Below are 24,058 nucleotides of genomic sequence, written 5' to 3'. Positions count from 1 at the left end.
GTCATTTAAGGCCAGTGTTTCCTTATTGACTTTCTGCCTGGATAATCTGTCCAATGATGGATCATTGCAGACAATGTGATACCATATATAGAAAATCTCCTAAAGACACCACCAAAAAACTACTAGAAGTCATCAATGAATTTGGTAAAGTTGCAGGATACAAAATTAATATACAGAAGTATGCTGCATTTCTATACACTAAAAATGAACTATCAGAAAGAGAAATTAAGAAAACAATTCCATTTACAATTGCATCAAAAAGAATAAAATACCTAGGAATAAATCTACCTATGGAGGTAAAAGACCTGTACTCCGAAAACTATAAGACATTGATGAAAGAAAATGAAGAAGACACAAACAGATGGAAAGATATACTGTGTTCATGGACTGGAAGAATTAATATTGTTAGAATGACCATACTCCCCAAGGCAATATACAGATTCAATGCAATCTCTATCAAAATACCAAGCGCATTTTTCCATGGAACTAGAATAAATAACTCTAAAATTTGTATAGGAACACAAAGGCCTCGAATAGCCAAAACAACCTTGAGAAAGAGGAACAAAGCTGGAGGTATTATACTCCTTAATTTCAAGCTACACTACAAAGCTACAGTCATCAGAACAGGATGGTACTGGCACAAACACACACACATATATCAATGGAACAGAATAGAGAGCCCAGAAATTGACCCATGCTTATATGGACAATTAATCTATGACAGAGGAGGCAAGAATATACAATGGGGAAAAGACAGCTTCTTCCATAAATGGTTTTGGGAAAACTGGACTGCCACATACAAAAGAATAAAACTGGACCACTCTCACAACATGCACAAAAATAAACTCAAGCTGGGTTAAAGACTTAAATTTAAGACCTGGAACCATTAAACTTCCAGAAGAAAACAAAGGCAGTATGCTCTCTGACATTGGTCTTAGTAATATTTTTTGGATATGTCTCTTCAGGCAAGGGAAAAAAAGCAAAATAAACAGAAATACATGAAACTAAAAACTTTTGCACAGAGAAGGAAACTATTGACAAAACAAAAAGATCAATTACTGAATGAGAGAAGATATTTGCAATGAAGTATTTGATAAGGAGTTAATATCCAAAATATACAAAGAACTCACACAACTCAACATCAAAAAAAAAAAAAAAAAACAACGATTAAAAAATGGACAGATCTGAACAGACATTTTCCCAAAGACAAACAGATGGCCAACAGGCACATGAAAAGATGCTCAACATTACTAATCATCAGGGAAATGCAAATCAAAACCACAATGAGATGCCACTTCACATCTGCCAGAACAGATATTATCAAAAAGAAAAGTAACAAATGTTGGCAAGGATATGGAGAAAAGGGAACCTTCTTGCACTGTTGGGAATGTAAACTGATGCAGTCATGATGGAAAACAGTATGGAGGTTCCTCAAAAAATTAAAGATAGAACTACCATACAATCGAGCAATTCCACTCCTAGGTACTTATCCAAAGAAAATGAAAACACCAACTAGAAAAGATTTATGCACCCCTATGTCACTGCAGCATTGTTTACATTAGCCAAGATATGGAAGCAACCTAAGTGCCCATCAATAGATGAATGGATAAAGAAAGATGTGGGGTGTGTGTGCATGTCTGTATACATATACATACAGATATACACTACATTGATATACATATATAGAGACATATACATATATACTCAATGGAATAAAAAAGAATGAAATCTTGCCATTTGTCACAACATGGATGCACCTAGAAGGTGTTATGCTAAGTGAAAGAAGTCAGACAGAGAAAGACAAATACTGTATGATTTCACTTCTATGTGGAATCTAAACAACAAAACAAATGAACAAACGTAACTAAACAGAAACAGAGTTATAGATACAGAGAACAAATACATGGTTGCCAGACTGGGGATGAGGGTCAGAAAGAAATAGATGATTGAGCTTAAGAAGTACAAACTTTCATTTGCAAAGTAAATGAATTATGGGTACAAAATGTACCGTGTGGAAAATATAGTCAATAACTAGGTAATATCTTTGTATGGTGACAGATTGTAACTAGATTATGGTGGCGATCATTTTGAAATGTAAGGAAATATGTTGTGTAACAGGTGTGTAAACACTATGTTGTATAATAAGAACTAATATAGTGTTGTGAGTTAATTTTACTTCAAAAATAAAACAAATATGCAAACAAACTCAGAAAAAGTGATCAGATTTGTGGTTACCAGAGGTAGCACGTGGGGCGAAGGGAATTGCACAAAGGCAGTCAAAAGGTTCAAACTTCCAGTAATGAGATAAATTAGTAGGGATGTAATGCACAACATAATATATATAATTAACACTGCTGTAAGTTATATATGAAAGTTGTTAAAGAGTAAGTCCCAAGAGTTCTCATCACAAGGAAAAATATTTTTTTCTATTTCTTTAATTTTGTATCTGTATAAGATGATGGATATTCACTAAACTTACTGAAATAATCATTTCATGATGCATGTAAGTGAAATCATCACACTGCACACCTTAAACCTATACAGTACTATATGTCAATGATATCGCAACAGAACCAGAAGAAAAAAATGTTTTAAATGAGCAAGAAATTCAGAAGTATATGTGTAGAAGATAAACAAACTGTAAGAATTCAAAAAGGGAAGAGAGAAAGATGTTCTTTAAAAAAATTATTTTCAAGATGTCAATGAGACAAAAGGTTTTCACTTCCAAGAATGAGGAAAAGCTAAAACATCTTTTGCTTGCTTTTGTGTTATACTCACGTAGTAACTTGTTTTTTACTTATAAAATTTTAAATAAACTGACTTTAGAAAATAATTGTTCCATTTAAGATAGATTCAAAAGTGAAATTACTTCTTATGTTGCTCCTACACAACGCAATGACATGGTGGGTATAACTTACAGGAACAGCTTTCAAACAACCTTAAAAACTTTGTTAACACTGATTAGCATTATCATCTTGTACCAGTAGAGGGAGATGTAAGTCCACTGGAATCAATCAGTCGTTTTGATTTGTGCAACAGTAAATGGAGGGGGAAGGAGAGTTGCTCTCAAATACTGTTATCACCATATCCAGAAAATAGATAGATGGATAGGTAGGTAGGTAAGTCGATAGGCAAATAAATAAAAGTTTTGGTAAAATATTTTGATAAATGTACAATGTTAACCTTCATCAAAGATTACTGGCACGATTTGCCACAGTTTTGTCCACTTACAAAATGCCAGTATGTCAAAATGAAAGTAACGTAAAAGATATTTAACATACTTAATATTTAGATTTAAATCCTAATATAACTTTTTCTTTTATGTTCATTAAGTTGTTTTTCAAAAAGTTAGATATTAAATTTAAATATCCAATTAAATATGTTGTGATGAATATAAAATGAGGTTGGGGTTCTTTTCACCTTCTTAGACTGAAACCTTAGATGCCCAGGATACTTCACTGCAGACTTAACATGCCCAGCCTAGCCCTGCAGACTCTTGGCAATGTACTCAGGTATCAAAATGTTCTTCTCATTGTCTCACTTCATTATGAAGTCTAAGTCATCACGCTGGTCAGAAAAGTTTATTTTTTTTAACCTGGATTTAAGGTACTCATGATTGGACTAACCATACACCTTGGCTCATGACACAATTCTCATTGGTTTCCCCAGGCATGCATGCCCCTTTGAGTGTTCCCACAATCCAATTTAAAAACTGAGTCATTAACAATAACTTTTCTAGACCTGCATATTCCTTCCCTCTCTTATATCCCTCACCTCACTCATACAAGGTAACAATTATCTTAAATGTTGTGTTTAACGTTTCCAAGTTTTTTAAAAAATAGTATTTTAAACCAATACATAATTATCTGTAAACAAGATATTTAGTTCTTGAATTTTATAAAAAGAGTAACCTTTAATTTGCCTTTTTAAAAACTCAACATTAAAATTTATTCATACTGATGTGGATATTCGTAATTCACTGATTTTCACATAACATCCATCACGTGTATGTACCACGATTTGCTTATCCATCCTTCTATCTTATGGGGATTTGTTTTGTGTTCAGTTTTTTTCGCTATCACTACAAGTGCTGCCATGGCTATGCTTGTTTATGTCTCCTGGTGCATACGTGCAAGCACGTCTCTTGCTAGGTTGCAAGGTGTACAAACGATCAACTTCCTCTCCCAGCAAAACTGTCTGAGCAAGTTGTTGATTGAAATCCTTCCCATCACTTAATAGTTTTAGGCTTCCTAATTTTTACCTATTGAATGAATTTACATGGCCTTGATTTGTATTTCCCTGATCATTAATGAGACTCTCATCTTATTTATTGACTATCAGTATTTCCTTTTCTATGAAATGCTTATTTATGTCTTTCACTCATTTTTCTGTGGGGTCATTTTTCTTACCAATTTGTAAGAGCTCTATATATTCTTGTGCTAATTCGTTGTTGGTCATAAGTATGCAAATATCTCTAACAATTTATAACCTGTCTTTTTACTTTAAAGTGTCTTCTGATGAATAAAATTTCTTAATTTTAATTCAGCAAAATTTATCAATCTTTTTATAGAGTTAATGGGTTTCCCATGTTAAGAAATCTGTTCTTTTTTTAAAGAGACTATCCTTTCCCCAGAATATATTTTTGGATATGTATAAAGGATGGTCTCTCCAATAAATGCTGCTGGAAAACTGAACAACCACATGCAAAACAATTAAACTGGACCATACACAATACACGATACACTTATACCATATACAAAAATCAACTCAAAACCGATTAAAGATAGACAGTTAATTAATGTAAGATCAGAAACCATAAAAATCCTAGAATAAAACATGGGAATAAGCTCCCTGATGTTGGTCTAGGCAATGATTTTTTTGGATTTGACAACAGAAGCAAAGTCAACAAAAGCAAAAATAAACAAGTGGGACCACACCAAACTAAAAAGCTTCTGCACAATAAAGGAAATCATCAGCAAAATGAAAAGGCAACCTACAGAATGAGAGATAATATTTTCAAATCATATATCTAAAAAGAGATTAGTGTGCAAAATATATAAAGAACTCATACAACTCAACAGTAAAGAGACAATCCAATTAAAAATGAGCAGAATACTTGAATAGACATCTCCCACAGAAGACATACAAATGAACAATAGGTACATGAAAAGATGCTCAACATCACTAATCACTAGGGAAAGTCAAACCCAAACCACAGTGAGTTATCGTCTCACATCTGTTTAGAATGGCTATTATCAAAAAGACAAACAAGTGTTAGCGAGGATGTGGGGAAAAGGGAAACTTTATGCACTGTTGGCGGGAATATAAATTTTCACAATCACTATGGAAAACAGAATGAAGGTTCCTCCAAAAATTAAAAATAGAACTACCAAATGATCCAGTAATTCCACTTCTGGGTATATATCCAAAGGAAATAAACTCATAATCTTGAAGAGCTATTTGTATTCTCACGTTCGTGGAAGCATTATTCATGACAGCCAAGGTATGCAAACAACCTAACAGTCCACCAACAGAGGAATGGATAAAGAAAATGTGATATACATACATACATACATACATACATACATACATACATACATACATATATCTATGTGTGTGTGTATGTACATATATATACATATACACATGTACACAGTGGAATATAATTCATCCATAAAACAGAAGGAAATTCTGCCATTCCAAACAACATGGATGGACCTTGAGGCAATTATGTTAAGTGAAGTAAGTCAGACAGAAAAAGACAAATACTATATATTCCCATTTGTATGTGGAATCTGAAAAAAAAAAAGAACTCATAGATACAGAGAACAGACTGGCGGTTGACAGAAGTGAGGGGAGGTAGGCAAAATGGGTAAAGGGGGTCAAAAGGTACAAACTTCCTATTGTAAGATAAGTGAGTTCTAGGGATGTAACGTACAGCATAATGACTCTAGTTAAAAATACAATATTTATATCTGAATATTGCTGAGCAAGCAGACCTTAAAATTTCTTATCACCAGAAAAAATTCACAACTATGTGTGGTAATGTAAACTGTGTTAGCCATTCCATGATATATGTGAATATCAAATCATTATACTGTACCTGTAAAACTAATACAATGTTATATGTCAACTCTATTGCAATAAAAAAAAATCTTTCCCTAGCCTATGCTCAGAACATTGGTTGCCTATATTTCCTACTGATACGTTGTCTTGTTATTATTCTTTAAGTCCTTATTTCATCTGAAGTAGATTTTATGTACATGGTGTGTGCTATGGACCGAATTGTTTCCCCTCAAAATTCGTATCTTTAAGCCCTAGCCCCAGTACTTCAGCATGTGACTGTATTTAGAGACAAGGCCTTTAAAGAGGTTAAATGCAGTCATTTGGGTGAGTTCCAGGCCAATCTAACTGCTGTCCTTATAATAGGAGATTTGGCCATACAAGGGGACACCAAGGCTGCTCTCTCACAGAGGGAAGGAACACCATCTTCTGTGTCCTCCCATGATCTGCAAGTCAAAGACAGATGTCGCAGGAGAAACCAAGCCTGCCCAACCTTGGTCCTCGACTTCCAGCGTCCGCAACTGTGAGAAAATTAATTTCTGTTGTTTAAGTCCCGATCTGTAGTATTCTGTTAGAGCAGCCCTAGAAAACTAACAGTGAGAGATATAAATTTCATTTTTTAATATGGTAAAACCATTTGTTTCTAGTTCCACTTACTTAAGTCTCTCCTTTCCTCACTGATCTATCACCCCCTTCCTCTGCCATATGTCAAAGTTCCCTACATATGAGGATCTATTCCTATGCTCTTTATTCTATTCCATTGGTCATTCCATCCCTGTGAGAGGACCCAACTTTCCTAATTGCTATACCTTCCTTACAAGTCATGGTAGCTAGTAGAGAAAGACTTCCTAATTCTTCTTGAAAGTGACTTTGTTATGTTCGATCACTTACACTTTCGTATAAACTTTACAACCAGCTTGTCAAGTTTCACTAAAAATCCTATTGGGACTTGTAATTCCATTAAATCTACAGAACTACAAACAAATATTTTGTAATTAAATATTTATCCCCATTGGAAAGTACATCTGTTGCCTTTTTTTTTGTTCTAGGAACAATAATTTTGGTTATCGTCCACATGATGGCACCAAAATCCAAAAAATCAGATTCTCACAGTTGGACAGAAGACCCTGTAACACATATACATGTTAATGTTTTACCAAATGCTCAAATGTTTTGGAGGATAGACCTGAATTTCCCATGGCATGTTCAACAGTCTATCAAATGCTGCAGTAAAGAGATGTACAATAATAATGATAAAGAATGGAAATAATGAAAAATACCATGACTATTCATGGCCCTTTTATCTCAGAAAGTCATTAACAAATGTAGTTTTAAAAGTTCACTATCAACTAAGACATGGTGCAAAATTAGCTCTGGAAATTTAGATATTTTCTTAACCAGCAAGTCTACTATAGGCTAGTAAATAAGTTTGCATAAATCTGGGGAGCAAAGGTCACTCCTAGGTTTATGAAGAGTAGGATTAGGTAATTCTTCATTTCCACCCCTAGGCCCATCCTTTATTCCAGCCCTGATAAGCCTGGGGTAAACTCTATTTTCACTTACGAGAAGCATGCCTGGGCTTGCCCTGAACTGTTTACAGAATCAAAAAGGAAGAGACACAGAAGACTTTCCCTTTTCACTTTGTAATGACAACAAAACTCCCTACTACATTGCCTTGGAATTATTTGAGACAGAATGTCTTTGAAAATATGTAATTGAAACTATGCATATCTAAACTTAATGGCGGATTGGAGTCAACCCTTTTTCTAAGTACCTTCGAGAAGATTATTAATCTGGTATTTTAAATGGCGTTGGAAATTAGCATCAAAAAACTGTTTACCACATCTTAGATTAAAAAATCTGTCTATTGCTAATTAACATAACCTGGATGATCTACTAAGTATTACATTCTTTCAACCCCAGTTTCCTCATCTGTAGAATGAGAATAACTATTTCCCACTCAGAACTGATGTAGAATAAAATAAGGTATTTCAAAATGGTGCTGCGCACACAAGTGCACTATTGTCATTGGAGTAAAAAAAAATAGTATTTCTAGGTTAATAAATCTTAATTGTAAAATGTGGAAATAGGAAACAAAGCCATGTTTCAGCTTACTTGGCTATGCTCCTCCCTCGTGCTACCAATAACCTCCACTTCAAAGGACTGACCAGCAAAGTGATAGATGACTCTGAGTGTAAAACCATAATAAGCACCAGGAGCGCTTTTAACACCACTTACTGTCAAAGAAAGCCCATCTAGTCCTTAACCGCTGCCCACTAGGACGGCTACTTGCGCTTCCAGAACATTCCAAGAGATGGCGCCTTTGCCTCCCAGTTTCCAGGCAACCCGAAGGCTAAGCCTTCGCAGGGCACCGGCCTCCCTCTCCAAGGTTAAGGGCCTGCCTCCGACAAAGGCCCGCTCTACGGTGATGGGCAGAGGTTACCCGGGCCTCAGTGGGACTCAGCCACCGCCGGCCGCTCGGCCGTGGCTACAGTCCGCCTCACTGGAAAGCGGCGGTGAGTTCGAACACCCTGCTCTGCAAACCCTGCCTTTTACCCGCACGGCCTCCTCGCGGTGCCCGCTCCAGACGAGAGCTAGCGCGGTAAGAGCGCGGGGGCAGTACGCAAGCCCTCCAGAGGCCCTGGGATCGGAGGCTTCAGGAGCCAGTGCCGCGGACTCCGGGCACACTCACACCCTGACACCCGAGGCGTCAGGTGGTGGGCGGTCGCGCAGGGCGGTGCGGGGGAGGGGACCTGCGATTACCGAAGCGCCCGGCCACCGGGCGGCTGGGGAGGCGCCCGGCGCGGGCCCTCGAGTTTCTATTTTAAACCCAGAAGCTCTTAGGGTTCGAAGACTGCGGTCGCGGTGAGCGCTCCCCACAGCCGGCGCGCGGACTCAGCCGCCCCCGTCAGCGCGCCGCTCGGAGACTGGACGCCGAACGCCTAACGCGACCTCCCACTGGGCCCCGCGCTCGGGCGGCCGGGGGGCGGGGCGTCGCCGTGACGTCGTATCCCGTTTGGATTCTCCGCCCGCTCCCAGCCCGTATATAAGACTTGGGCTGGCCTTCGCACTCGCACAAGTGGACGAAGGCGTCGGGAGCGGGAGGTTGGCGGCGGCGGGGACTCAAAGGCAAGGGCCGGCTCGGACGTGTGTCCGCGTCTCGGAGGTGGCAGCTGGCGGTGCCGGGCGGCGAGGAGACCATGGAGCTCTTGCGGACTATCACCTACCAGCCGGCCGCCGGCACCAAGATGTGCGAGCAGGCGCTGGGCAAGGGTTGCGGCGGGGACTCGAAGAAGAAGCGGCCACAGCCGCCCCTCGAGGAGCCGCAGCCGCCGCAGCCCCAGGGGCAGGTGCAGCCGGCGGCCCCGCACCACCATCACCACCACTCGCACTCGGGGACCGAGATCTCGCGGATTATCGTCGACCCCACGACGGGGAAGCGCTACTGCCGCGGCAAAGTGCTGGGAAAGGTGACGAGCGGCGGGCGCCGGTTGCCAGGCGGGAGGGAGGTCTGCCCGGGCGTCCCCCGGGCCGGGCCGGACCCCGAGTCCCCGGGCCCGCTGCTTCTCGGTTTCTCGGGGATCCGATCCCGCCGCCCGACGTGGGCTGCTCACCTGCCCTCCTCTGGCTTTTGTGCGCTGACAGCGCCGGGATCGGCTTCACATCCTTAACCGCGGCTCTGCCTGCCTCCCGCAGCGCAAAGACATTGATCTTGAAGCCAGAAGCGAGGGCTTTCTACACCAGACCTGGCTGTCTGCCTCCCCCCGGAGAATTTTCTTGACAAGTCTCTTCGGACCTTATTTCTCATCTCCCCACTCCCGACCCCCTCCAGAAAGCTCCCCTTTGTAAAGAGAGAAGGGGCACTGTTACAACCTACTGTTTTCAGGAATGTTTTTCCCTTCGTGAAGGAGCTTTTAAAAAGTAGACCGCATCCTTCCGTCCACCCTTCCTCTCCCATAGTTTTGCTTTTCTTTCACATTAAAAAAAAATCTGCCGTCCATGTTCTTGCCATACTCAATTCCACCTCGGCTTTGTTTCCTTTCAGGGTGGCTTTGCAAAATGTTACGAGATGACAGATTTGACGAACAACAAAGTCTATGCTGCAAAAATTATTCCTCACAGCAGAGTAGCTAAACCTCATCAAAGGGAAAAGGTGTGTATGACTGTTGAGTAAAGTATTTCCTTTGTGTGCAGGGATGGCCCTTCCCTGTTAGGAAAATGTCTTCTGCATGTGTAAGCAACTGGCTTTTCAGAGGTGAGGGAGGCTAATAAGACTGATCTTGCTTGCTTTTTCTCTTAGATTGACAAAGAAATCGAGCTTCACAGAATTCTGCATCATAAGCACGTAGTGCAGTTTTACCACTACTTTGAGGACAAAGAAAACATTTACATTCTCTTGGAATACTGCAGTAGAAGGGTAAGTGTTAACTCCTATTTGAGTGAGCTTACTTCCCCTAGACTGACATGGCATTCAGATTGCACTTTATCTGGGGATTGAGTTCGGAGGTAATGATTATAGCGCAGCATTAACTTTCATGACAAGGAAACCACTGATTTTGGTAACTTTGTTTGACAGATTCTCTTTTTTCCTCCTCCTCTTCCCAGTCCATGGCTCATATCTTGAAAGCGAGGAAGGTGTTGACAGAACCAGAAGTCCGATACTACCTCAGGCAGATTGTGTCTGGACTGAAGTACCTTCATGAACAAGAAATCTTGCACAGAGATCTCAAACTAGGTAAGCCTTTTATTCCAAACCCTGGCTTTTGTGTCAGAGAGGGATGTTCTTGTCTTCTCTCTCTCTCCCTTTTTTAAAGTATTTGATGTTCTTAATTGGGATCTAGCCAATGCAACCTTGCTTTGGAATGAGTGGCTTTCATATTAAGTGACTGAATCCCTGCCTCTTGAGTGGATGTGTGTGTACTTGGTTAGAGTACCTTTTCGAGGGAACTCAGATTTTGTTTTGCTTACCACTAGGGAACTTCTTCATTAATGAAGCCATGGAACTAAAAGTCGGGGACTTTGGTTTGGCAGCTCGGCTGGAACCCCTGGAACACAGAAGGAGGTAAGAGTCAGAAAGATACACTCCACTAGGGTTTAGTGGAGCTCAAATATGCCTTTTTTATTTCCCAATTAATGTTTCAGAGATCAGTTGACACTAAAATCTATGAACTGCTACAGTATTAATTTAAGGAAACACTTATTCAGTGCCACTGTGGACCAAGCAGAGTCCCTTATGTCTGTAAGTTGATTATGAAACAGATCTGTCTTACATTTGCCTGAAATGTATAAAAATTTCATGCTGTACCTGGTCTCAGTTGGCTTAAAACACTTTGTCATGTGGCTGAAAAAAAAACTGTACGTGCATTAAAAAAAATTACCAAGTCATTTGGTCAAAAGCCAGTTGTTCACATGCCCAAAATCAAAAGTCAAATGCTTTCAAAGAGAAATTCAACATAGTGCCTTTAAGGGTTTATCCAGAGAGCTAAGTTTAAGCAGTAGAATAATTCCTAATGAGATCTTCATATTTTGTTTTTCCAGAACGATATGTGGTACCCCAAATTATCTTTCTCCGGAAGTCCTCAACAAACAAGGACACGGCTGTGAATCAGACATTTGGGCCTTAGGCTGTGTAATGTAAGTAAATGCACCAAAATATTAAAAGCAAATTTGGATGTAGATTTTAACACTCAGAAAGGGTTGCTTTCTGACCAATTACTAAAGAAGCAATTCCTTGCACACAGGTATACAATGTTACTAGGAAGACCACCATTTGAAACTACAAATCTGAAGGAAACGTACAGGTGCATAAGAGAAGCAAGGTATACAATGCCCTCCTCATTGGTGGCTCCTGCTAAGCACTTAATAGCCAGCATGTTGTCCAAAAATCCAGAGGATCGTCCCAGTTTGGATGACATCATTCGACATGAATTTTTTTTGCAGGTTGGTACAATTTTTTGCATCTTTTTATTACATGCTCTTGATCCCAATTACTCAGCAGGTTGCTGAAAGTCTTTTCTTATACTTCACAGGGCTTCACTCCAGACAGACTCTCTTCTAGCTGTTGTCATACGGTTCCAGATTTCCACTTGTCAAGTCCAGCTAAGAATTTCTTTAAGAAAGCGGCTGCTGCTCTTTTTGGTGGCAAAAAAGACAAAGCAAGATATATTGACACACATAGTAAGTTGTTAAGACTTTGTCTGCTCTTCTTTATCTAATACTATATGTAAAGTGGATACGTTAGTTAAAAGAGGCTTTCAAAGTAATATAATTTGCCCTGTATGTTTGTATGCTATTAAGCTTTTTATAGTGTGATAAACCCACACTGCAAATCATGGTTGATAGCTTTTTGCTTTCCATACATTAAAGTGTGTGCTTCTTGCATAATTGCAGCTGATGGCAAAGATAAAAATGCTCATTTTGCTTTGGATGCTCTTAAGTTAGTTATTAATGCAAAAGGAGGAAATATGGCTAGCTCTGTTCCTACCTTGTTAGGATAGAAAAATGCTCATAATTCTCTCCTTGATTTACAGATAGAGTGTCTAAAGAAGATGAAGACATTTACAAGCTCAGGCATGATCTGAAAAAGACTTCAATAACTCAGCAACCCAGCAAACACAGGACAGATGAGGTATGCTGGAAAAAAGAAAATAGTTATAAACACTTTATATCATTTCCATTCTTTGTTAATTATCACTCAGATCATGAAGTATTTACTTAAAGCTTTTCTTCCAACCCTTGAAAAGGAAAAGGTTTTTATCTCTTAGTTTAACCACACATGCAGTTGAGTTACCAAAATATCTTTTACCTGGCATGTGTCATAAGCTTTCCTAGTAATAGCCAGAATCTCATCTTAAACTAGAATTCTCAACCTCATGCGTAACTGTTAACTATTACGTTAATGCTTAACTATTGCCTGGCTCTTCTGTTTTCTAGGAACCCCAGCCACCTACCACTACAGTTGCCAGGTCTGGAACACCCGCAGTAGAAAACAAGCAGCAGATTGGAGATGCTATTCGGATGATAGTCAGAGGAACTCTTGGCAGCTGCAGCAGTAGCAGTGAATGTAAGTTGCTGTCAATCGCATTTTAAATAATGACACTCTAAATGCCAGTGCTCAATACTAGGTAACCGAAGTCAGTTTGTTTTGTGGCCTAACTTAATAGAAGCAAAATTAGACAATCAGAGTAACTTTAAGTCCTGTGTCCTTAAAAGTGGTGGAAGGAGACTTAGCATCTACTATAGCCTAAGGTTTTGTTGTTAATTATTTAATAACTTTATCTGACTTTTCAGGCCTTGAGGACAGTACCATGGGAAGTGTCGCGGACACAGTGGCAAGAGTCCTTCGAGGATGTCTAGAAAACATGCCAGAAGCTGACTGCATTCCCAGAGAGCAGCTGAGCACCTCCTTTCAGTGGGTCACCAAATGGGTCGATTACTCTAACAAATACGGCTTTGGGTACCAGCTCTCAGACCACACCGTAGGTGTCCTGTTCAACAACGGTGCTCACATGAGCCTCCTTCCAGACAAAAAGTAAGTGTATTCAATTAAGGAAGCCCCAGCCCCATCAGTTCTTTAGTCTTGCCCTAAGGAAATCTGAAAACAGTGACTAACTGCTTTTTTTTTTTTTTCTTCTCTCCCTACTGTTTTTGTTTTTTAGAACAGTTCACTACTACGCGGAGCTTGGCCAATGCTCTGTTTTCTCGGCAACAGATGCCCCTGAACAATTCATTAGTCAAGTGACGGTGCTGAAATACTTCTCTCATTACATGGAGGAGAACCTCATGGATGTAAGTACCATGAATCTTAAGCAGTGATGTTTGAAGTGTAGTCCACAGACCAGTAGCATCTGGGTAGCCTCGAAGCTTGTTACAAGTGCAGCCTCTCATGTCCTACCCTTGATCTACCGAATCAGAATCTCTGGGCAGTTGGGCCAGGAATCTCTAGGCCATGCTGGTGCTTGCTTAGAAGAACTGAGTGCACGCCACAGAGTGGTTATAAGCGCTAACTCTCCCAATCTCTTCTAGGGTGGCGATCTGCCTAGTGTTACTGATATTCGAAGACCTCGGCTCTACCTCCTTCAGTGGCTAAAGTCTGATAAGGCCTTAATGATGCTCTTCAATGATGGCACGTTTCAGGTAAATGAACCCTTTAGGAAAAGCATATGGTCCTAAAAAACGATTTTTACCTAGCCAATTTAATTATCGACAAAACTCTTCTAATTCTTGACTATTTAGAGGGATCTAATATCTATGTCTCCTTTTTAAAGGTGAATTTCTACCACGATCATACGAAAATCATCATCTGTAGCCAAAATGAAGAATACCTTCTCACTTACATCAATGAAGACAGAATATCTACAACGTTCAGACTGACAACTCTGTTGATGTCTGGCTGTTCATCAGAATTAAAAAATCGAATGGAATATGCTCTGAACATGCTCTTACAGAGATGTAACTGAAAGACTATTTGAATGGACCCTATGGGACTCCTCTTTTCCACTGTGAGATCTACAGGGAAGCCAGTAGAATGATCTACAGCACGTTGAAGCAGACGGACAGGTGGTGGTACGAAAACAGTCCCTCTGTGGCCTGCTGGACTTGGTGGGACCAGAGCAGGCCGAGGCCTACAGTTCTTGACTTCGGACAATCTGAGAGTGAACCCGAATTCAGTTTTCCTTGACGTACCTGTTTTAAAAGGTTTTCAGATAATTTCACAGAAAGGTGCATTGACTCTTAACTTCTCTCTGTTGAGAGTTTTTCAGACAGAGGACTTGGAGCTGTGAATATACTTCCTGAAGGGGAGGGAGAAGGGAGGACACTCCCATGTTGTTTAAAGGCTGTAATCAGAGCAGCTTTTGGCTGCTTAACTGTGAACTATGGCCATATATAATTTTTTTTTGTTAATTTTTGAAGACACTTGTGGCTGGAGAAGTGCATTCCTTGTTAATAAACTTTTTATTTATTACAGCCCAAAGAGCAGTATTTATTATCAATTTTTTTTATGTTGACCACTTTAAACTGTTGGCAATAAAGAGTCTGAAAAAGCAGAAGCAGCGGTCTCCTGTTTCTGGTATGACACCAGCACTGCAGCCCGGCAGTGCATGGTGGTCATGCACTCTTGGCACTCTTTGACATGACACTGAGCATAGAAGCGTACTAGAAAGTTAGGTCTTTAATTTTTCTAATAAGAGTTTCTAGGGAGTCAGTCTTTAATACTTTTAGGTATTAAAATACCCTGAGTATTTAATACCCTCTGGGCAGATCTAGCTGGAGAAGAGTATGCCAAAAATACCACTCTTATCACCACTGGAATAGAGGCCTCCTACGAAATCCCAAACCAATGTCTCTGAAGTATTTCCCCAAAACTCATTTAGCTTGGAGCTGCAAGCTAGAGTGATCCCGTGTAAGCAACTTCTGTTATTACATGTCAATAGATAACAGGAAATTTATCTTAGTATGGGCAAAACTCTAGGCTTTATAATATTTGCACCACCTCAATGTATTTCTCAGCTTAAAGCTGCCTAAATGCTTCCAGTGCTGCTAGCGGGACTAACACAGAATTCCAGCAGTAAGAAGTACTTTGTGAACAAATTGCTTTATTTTCATCCTGGTGCATGGAAGATGAATGGTATGGTTCCCAAGCTGTGGTTTTAAGCCCAGCTTTAAACTATCAAATTATCCAAGAGGCAAATCCAAGAAGTTTGTCTCCTTCAGTGGGATCTCCTCTTTGACAGGTGTACAGAGTTGCTCATTCGTTAACTCTGAACTTCCAGTGACCTGTATAAAATGCAAATACTTTTTTTGTTCAATTGTAATCCTACTGTGAGGAAAACCCTATTCTGAGAAAAGCAGGACCCTTTCATCAATTAAGTCTCTGTTTGCACTGGGGTCCTGTACAGTGTAGTGTAGAGATGGTGGTTGTACGTCTACAGTTTTGTAAAAGTATTACAGACCACACTTGATATATTTTATTCATAAAAGTCAAATCTGGAGAATTGCTTTTGGAGATCTCAGTCACTAGATTAACTCCTGCTGACTGGAGTCCTCTGGCCATGTGCAAAACTTCAGTCTTTGTCACGTGGTTTATAGACATAGCTGAAGAAAATAGTACGAGCTGAAGAAAACGGGATAATCTCACTAATAGCTGGGTGTGCAAAAGCAGAATCTATTTTTATCCTTATGAATGGAGAAGTAAAAATAGGAGTTTGCAAATAGTAAAAAATGTGCTTTCATTTTGAGAGTCACGATGTTAGATTGTGTATTACTTCACAGTTGCACAATACATACTTTTCCATTCTTGTGTGTACTGAGGGTCTACTGTGTGCCAAATCTAGGGCCTGGCATGGGAAATGCAGAGTGAACCCAAGCCTCTCCCTGCCCTCAGGGAAGTCAGAGCAGAGTGGAAGAGACAGTGCATTTACCTAGTAGTCTGATAAGTGCTGTGATACTATGATAAAAGTATGTGCTGGGTGTTGTGGGAACTGAGAACAGGAATCACGAGGAAGGAGCCATGGGTTGGACTCAGAGAACAGATTCCAGAGAAGGAATTTCTTCTTTATTGGGTTTTGAAAGATGAGTGAGTTTAAATAAAGGTATGAGATGGGGAAGGGTATGATAAGCAGTGAGAATAACTTACATAGATGCTGGAGGGTGAAAGAGTTCATGGGAGAAGTGGGTGTGTAAGTCTGAAGCATCATCGGTAAAGGCTGGAAGAACCAGACGTGATGTGCCCCATATGCCCTCACAAGGCATTTAGGCTGCATTGAAGGCTATGTGTAGTTACTGAAAGATTTTAAGGAAGCAGGTGACCTAGTATTTCAGTTTTATAAAATTAATTCTGGGGGGGGGTGGTGTAGTAAAGATGGGTGGGGAACAAGATGGAGAAAGATGACCCAAACAGTAAAGAGATTACTGTTGTGATCCAAGTGAGAAAGGCCTTTATGAAAAGGAACATATAAAGAGTTAGACAGGTAGCGTCTCCTTTGGCCCGTCTGGTTCATTTCAGTATCCCCAGTACTGTGGCATCTGGCAATCAAATATTGAATAAATGAATAAATAACAATAGATTTGGGAGAGACTTAGAAAGTTGATTTTAATAGGATTTGGCACCTGATTGGATGTGGAGCCTGAGGAAGGAGGTGGGGCTTAGGATGATTGGCTGGGGCAGTCAGTTGGGGACAGGTGGCTGTGTACTGAAATAAATCAGGAATATAGAAGGGAGAGCCTGATATTCAGGGAAATACAGTGAGTTTAGGACATGTTGAATCAAACTTGGATGAGGATATTCAAATAGATCCAGAAAACAGTAGGATATACATGTCTATATCTCAAAAGCGAGGAAGATTTGGGAGTAAACACATTTTGGGTACCATCGTGTAAGTGGATGAGAGCACAGAAAAATGAATCCCTGTCATCCTTTCTACCCAGCAGCATTTTTTTTGGTACTGGGGACATCTATGTAAAACATAAGTGTTGATAAACCTTTGAAGGAGCATTAAAAAGTCCTGAATAAATTCTATTTTTCCAAACCAAGGCCCCCGAATTCCATAAAAACAACTCCAAGATAACAGATGTGCACAATGAACACCTTTGGTCTTCAAGAATGTTTCTCAGCCATCCCAAAGCCTGGCAGTCTGTAGGTTGAGACACAAGGCAATCTTTAAAGACGTAAAACTTTAGTTTTGGTGCACAGTAACTGCTAACCACATCTAAATCTGCTGTGACCATGGCAGTAACTCAGACCTTGGGTTATTTGACATTTACTATTTTTAAAAGTAGTAAAAAAGAGTATTACAGATAAAGTCCCTTCAACCCTTCAAGAACTATTCTTGAATTTAATGTAACCTTATGTTTGCTAGAGAGGAAACATCCTCCAGTGGAAAAGCTTTGGAATCCATCCTGAGTTCAAATTCCTGTTCAATCATGTATTACCAATATGATCTCAGTAAATACCTAACCTCTCTAAGGTCCAGTTCCCTCATCTGTGAAGATTAAATGATAATAAAGCACGTGTACACCAAAGGTGCTCAACAAATATTTGCTCCTTTTCTTGTTCTGTTTCCCCTGTCTCCTTCCACACCCATGATGGCAGTAACCCTGGTTACCCAGAAAAAATAAATTAAAAAATGACTCATTCTCCCCTCTCTAGTCATGGTCCAGTCAGGAATACAAAAGTCACTTTAGGACTTTCAGAGAGAAGGAATTTCTTGGAGGCTATTGGTTGTACAGATGATGGAAGAGCTCAGAAGTCAAACAGAAGACGGTGAGACAACCAAGAAGTTAGCAGCAGCAGGAAGCCACTACTGTCCCTTTGGTTGGAGAGACCCAGAGAGAAAGTGGAAATACTCCAGAACAGGGGTTCTGTACCAGAAAGTAGGATTATGGTGGTCACTGCCTATCAAGAGTTTGAAATTACGGAGCAAATGTAGTTACTGCTTGAGATGACCCTAGTACATAACCGGTTGAGAAAAAAAGGAGATGAAATCATCTGGACTCTTTCTTCCTTTTGCCCTACAGTCAGTCTCCCATTGACCAAGTGGATTGGAAGCCAGTGGGAAAGAAAACCAAGGAATGTAGTTGCAGGAGTCAATCTTATAGAACGAAGAAGGAGAAGGGCAGGGATGGATCTGAGCTTTAACTGGCAAGTACCTTCCTTCTTCCTTAACTTTTTTCTTCCATCAGTTTTGTACCACCTCTGTCTTCTCTTCCTCTTGAATCCCAAAGTGACACAAGTGCTCAGAGCTCTAGTTCACTAGGCAGGAGAATGCCAGGCAGTGGAGGGTTAGAGGAGGGACAAGGCAGACTGAGGACCATTAAGACTGGAGTCATTCTTGCTCCAGGGCCTCTGTGATTTGAAACATCATCAGACTTTTTTACACTGCAGTGACTTTACTCTAATGAAAATAGGTGCAACTAAAAATGAGTAAGGCACATTTTCATAAGGTTCATAGAGAAATCAATGTTGGTATTTTATAACAAATTCCATGCAGGGGAGAGTCAGTATATTTCTAAGGCTTGGAGTAAACTCTTCTATAAACAGAAACCTGGAGATTACATTTTGTTTTTCTTTGACTTGTCAGAGATTCTAGTCTACATATGCTTAGATTCATGCTTTGTTCTAACACTTCTTTATGCCTTATTAACTTTAGTAATGGAAAGTATCTCTGTTTGAATTGCCACGATTTAATTATGTTAGTGAATTCAAACTAAAAAGTTAAACTCCCATATGCAGTGTTGGAATTTAATATCATGGTTCATCAATGTTTGGAATTCAATTGAATAGAGTGTATGGATTTTGCTCCTGGGATTAGCTTTATAATATAATTATATGTAAAAAAAATTGATTTTAATGAATGAGGTGCAATATCTTCACTTCCAAGATAAAAATAATAAATGTACTGAGATACCTCTGCAGTGAAATACTAAATGATTAGACATTTTAACTCAACCATGCAAGTTAGAACAACTTCTCTTTTTTAAGGCCCATAACAAATTAGTTAGAATCCAGACAGCAGGACCATTTAAATGAAATAAAATCAGTAATGCCTTTCTTTGGCACTGCTTTGGAATCAGTGGCAGCAGAATGACCTTTAAAGTTGGGATCATGTCGAACATACCAAAAGAATTTTTAAACTGAATTTAAAAATATCTTCGCAAGTGGACTTTGACAAATGCATTCATAAGTGGCGGTGAGAACCAAATGGAAAGGAATATGTGTGTACATTAATACCATTTAAAGCCCTACTGTGTAAAACATTAATCTCAAAGAAAATATGCAAGTTATATTTTTTGTTTAAAGTAAACAACTTGTGGCAAAAAAATCAGTCCCCCAAATAAGAAACATTTGTGGCTCAAACAGAACCAAACATAAAACAATTAGAAAAATACATATGCTCTAGTAGGAAAAGCTTGGAGTTTTAATCAGATTCATCAAGCTTGACACAACTGGGCCAATGGCATGCTGAGTGTCATGAATGTGACATTGCTCAATTATCATTTTTTTCTGCTGTAAAATAAGGATAATAATAAAAATTGTGTTGGAATCTGTTAGGTTGAATCATGTGACACTGACAATATTTGACCATTTTGACCTACCACAAAGCCATTTCTTTTCATTTAAAAAAATAACAAAGAGAGGAAATAAAAAAATGTTACGTTTTCTCCCCCATTTTAGTATTGTATTTATTCACATTTCCTTTTGTTTTACATTGACATCAGTTGTTATCTATATTCTCTGTTGTATTAAATTGTGACAACTCTTCAGTAAAGAATATCTCCTGCAGAGTAAATAAGAGTAACTGAGGGTAAATCACAATATAATATGTGACATGCACTTCAGCAAAAAGGATGTCTTGTGCTTAATTAAATATTACTAGAGACTTCCAAATATTAATTGCTTCATTCACCATGCTCGTGAAGGTCAAGTAAGGAAAGCCCTGAAGTGAGAGCAATTTACTTTCTTATAACTGACAAAACTGAAAGCCAGTCCCACAGACATTTGCCACACGTGAGTCCTCCTTTTTGGTTTTTTCTTGTTGAAGTCCTTTTCTCAGCTCTCTTCCAAAAACTTTCCCCTCCTGTGTTGTAAGAAGTACCAGATTTCTTTGATACCATAAATTATTCCTTGAAAAACATATTCATATTTTTGGGAAATATGGGCTGAATAAATGTAAACTTTTTTTTTTTAAGTCAGAACTCCACAGGAGCTTGAATAGGCTCTATCCTGATTTGTGAATCTCCAAGGGAGGAAGAGAGCGTGAAGGCATCTCCAATCTTATTTTCCCCAGTTCACTATTTTCCTCGGATGAGCTTTTAAGATTGCAGGCAGTGTTCTACGGAATGTAGTTTGCCAATGGATGCAGTCATCATCTTTTATAACCTACATTTACTTTTAAAAAGTCTTGAACCTGTCAGATGGATTGGGCTGGGAGCCCAGACCTTTATGGTGGTAGGACGCTATCTAGGTGACAGGGCATTTAGTGCTGCCTCTGACATCACAGTTCCACAGCCCCTGGGTGTCTTATCCACGGTCTTCGTCAGTTAAGAACATTTTCCCTCTAGAGGGAGGAATTTATGGCCCAGAAATCAACTGGATGGCCAGGTGACTAATTTTACTTTGCAATGCAGACATTCCATCCTTAGATAATGAGTGACCTTCAGTTGACTTGCACATTTCTATTTCTTTATAATAATATCATTGAGATGCTTTAAGATAAATTTTAGTCATCTTCATTATGGTTTGAGAAAGACATTTTGGGTTTGGAAGATAGCGTGTTAGGAGTTCTTTACACTGAACAGTAAAATTGTAAAAGATGTAAAGTTGGAAAAGGTGTAAAAGCCTCCTCCTCCTGAGAAGAATCTACCTAACAAAGCATGTGGACCCACCATACTGAATATATTAGCCCAAGATGTATTACTTAAACTTTTTAATTGTGAAATTATTGTAGTAGGGCAAGCTTTAATTGACTTATTTTAATGGCATGAAGAGGAAAGGAGTTATGTATTCAGAAGGGATATAGAAACTCAGTTCAGTTAAAAAAAAAAAGTTAGGCAAACTGAATTGAATAAATCTCACACAGTTCCTGAAACATAATTTTATTGTTCCAGTCCAATTGAAGAAGATTCTTCAATGTCCACTACACAGTTTGGAACATGTTGTGCTAGCTACTGATTAATTGTCCAATTTGGTTTTTTTCTCATTAGTATTGAATAGCCAGGCACTGCCAAAGATATGATGCATGTATGTGGAGGGTGACCACACATCTCAGATCTCAGTTTACCTGGGAAAGTCTTACCCATGCCTTGACCCAGTCAAATGTGTGTCTGGATTTGGAAGATGAATTATATGGTTACTCTATGAAATATTCATTGCTATCCCACATGAGTTTAATGTAGCTAAGATGTATCTAGCACAACCCACTCCCATGTTACTGCACCTTTGATTTCCATTCCTTCTATGAAAGTTAGGCTAGAATTTTTCAGTACTGTTAGTGTCTGCAATCTTATTTTTCTGTTTCATTAAACAGAGCAGCATAAAAATGAATCTAGGATACACAAACTTATTTGGATCCTATTACACAGTGTAGACTTTTTAACTTTATCTGCTTGTTAAGACCACTATGACAATGATGGACAGTCAATGACACAGGTCCCATCTGGTAAATGAGAATGGAAAAAAACATATTAGGGAAAGAAATGGTTTTTCTAATCACTAGTATTTTACAGATTCTGACTCATAATAAATTATTTGTCATTTCAACTTGGAAATATATGGTTATATCAAACAGTGATGTGATTTCATCCTGGCTTTAAAGAGGAAGGACTGAAATAGAAATATGGAGTCCTTGTTTCAAATAAAAGTGATTTCCTTCACTTCAGGTGGATACGAATGGAAAAATACTGACAGGAAAACTGAATGAATTTGGAATGTACTGTGAGAATAAGAGATCTCACTGATTTAAAAAGATTTAAAATATTCTGTGGCGTTTAGTGACACTCTTAAGGAAATAAGAATTTAAGTAAAGACACACTAGCTTCTTTGGTGAATATTAACTGAAATGCCGATACTAACTAAACATACCAAGATGTCATAATTATTTATTTAGGAAAGGAAGTTATAAAATAATATTCTTCTGAGTTCCTAGATACATCAAAAGAATTTCACCTTGAACTTAGTAACATTGTTAATTGCCTGACTCATTTAGCATTGCGATTGCATTGGTACATTTTATGGTCTTATCTAAGAATTAAAACTGAGAATGCACTTCATATCAGGCATATAACAGCTGGTTTGCTTTAGTGACGTAGATACTACACGGAAATGGACTGCGTAGCAATTAAAATATTTCATTATGGCTACCCAGATTCTAACTGACTTTTCTCTTAGTATTCATGGTGTCAGAGTGACACCATGATTTTTTTTTTTTATTTTAATGGAAAGAACAGTAACAGGAATTAAGATTGGGAGTCATGACAACAACAAAAATGAGACTTTCATTACACGTATTTAAAGATGTCAAGAATTAATACTCAAAAGAAACTGTATTTTTGAAAAATCTTTGAACTATATGAGTGCTTTTATTGAAAACCTAAAACTCTGTGTTTTAAAAAATAGGGGTATTACAGATCCTATCACAATACTCCAAATTCTTGTAAAGAAAGTCAGTGTGGGCTCTTGTTCTTCCACTCTGTTAGTGCAGCATCAAAATGACCAAACTATCATTTATTTCAGTTCCACAGACATGGTCTTAATTTCTCTATGTGTTTTGATGACTTTTCCTCAGTGAAGCACTATGAGCTTTTCAGAAAACGTAGGAGGCATATTGATGTTATTTACCCAGCGCCATTGCCACAGTATCAGTCTGAAGTTACATGACAAGCATCTGCAGGGGCAAGTATCTTGTCAACTCGAAGGAATTTTAGATCAATAAAGTAGACAGAATCTCAACATTTGGTCATATTCCAATCTACCGACACTGTTGAAGTTACTGTGGATTGTTTTCCAAACACTGAGTGCTTGTTTTAAGTGGGTGTGAGATGAATGAAAGGCCAGCTTCCTGACAAGCTAATGGAAGATCATTGTTCACTTTAGAAAATAAAGCAAACCAACACAAAAAGCACAAGCCTAACAAAAGTCTCCAAAATATAAGGCAGATGTCATGAGAGAGATGAACATTTTTGAGCACTTTGAGCTAGGATTCCCTGTAGTTAAGAAAATAAAATAAAACCTTTTGAGAAACGAACCATTTTGTTAGCTTGTTTTGTTTGCTTTCCTTTTGCTTTCTTGGTGGTAGACCCTACTCATTAGGACAAAGTGAAGCACTTAGATGTTTAAAAGACAGGTCTTTAAAAGACAGGTATTTAACTATTTCTTAGAAGACTTTGAGCAGTATATTAACTCACTGTCTTGCTGAAAACAAGAAAAAGACAGAAAAGCTAAATGACACTAGCCCTATTCAGAAAAAGCAATTAGTTCCTATAAAATAGTTGATAATGT

General features: G+C 38.8%; 2 protein-coding genes across 5 annotated transcripts in view; one reads left to right on the top strand and one right to left on the bottom strand.

Moving 5' to 3' along the window:
- Positions 1-9,003, bottom strand: part of GAPT (GRB2 binding adaptor protein, transmembrane) — a 30,560-nt gene extending 21,557 nt beyond the window's left edge. For all 3 annotated transcript variants that reach the window (XM_045525099.2, XM_045525095.2, XM_045525100.2), the window contains exon 1: positions 8,827-9,003. The gene's annotated coding sequence lies outside the window, so the exon portion shown is untranslated. The remainder of the gene's footprint in view (positions 1-8,826) is intronic.
- Positions 9,004-9,122: 119 nt separating this feature from the next.
- PLK2 (polo like kinase 2) lies at positions 9,123-15,030 on the top strand. 2 transcript variants are annotated; one of them, XM_074358597.1, is made up of 14 exons: positions 9,123-9,533; positions 10,109-10,216; positions 10,364-10,480; positions 10,669-10,798; positions 11,038-11,125; positions 11,602-11,697; positions 11,805-12,003; positions 12,093-12,240; positions 12,594-12,691; positions 12,997-13,126; positions 13,354-13,594; positions 13,722-13,851; positions 14,089-14,199; positions 14,331-15,030. In XM_074358597.1, exons 1-14 carry the CDS (start codon positions 9,264-9,266, stop codon positions 14,520-14,522), a joined length of 2,058 nt encoding a protein of 685 aa, XP_074214698.1. In that variant the 5' UTR covers positions 9,123-9,263; the 3' UTR covers positions 14,523-15,030. The 2 variants fall into 2 exon arrangements, 1 of the variants encoding a protein (XP_074214698.1); XR_012504345.1 differs by lacking the exon at positions 14,331-15,030 and having other exon boundaries at positions 13,727-13,851.
- Positions 15,031-24,058: the final 9,028 nt, after the last annotated feature.

This window comes from Camelus bactrianus, chromosome 3 (genome assembly GCF_048773025.1).
Source record: "Camelus bactrianus isolate YW-2024 breed Bactrian camel chromosome 3, ASM4877302v1, whole genome shotgun sequence".
Lineage (NCBI taxonomy): Eukaryota > Metazoa > Chordata > Mammalia > Artiodactyla > Camelidae > Camelus > Camelus bactrianus.
The sequence above is the reverse complement of the archived record's forward strand: the minus strand, read 5'-3'. Positions and strand labels throughout refer to the sequence as shown.

What these genes read in the sequence shown, in the direction of transcription:
- PLK2 (XM_074358597.1), top strand. Translation starts at nt 9,264, where the DNA reads ATGGAGCTCTTGCGGACTATCACCTACCAGCCGGCCGCCGGCACCAAG. An exon ending in CCCCTGGAACACAGAAGGAG is followed by an intron (nt 11,126 to 11,601) that starts GTAAGAGTCAGA and finishes TTGTTTTTCCAG; the next exon opens with AACGATATGTGGTACCCCAA. An exon ending in TGGAGGAGAACCTCATGGAT is followed by an intron (nt 13,852 to 14,088) that starts GTAAGTACCATG and finishes AATCTCTTCTAG; the next exon opens with GGTGGCGATCTGCCTAGTGT.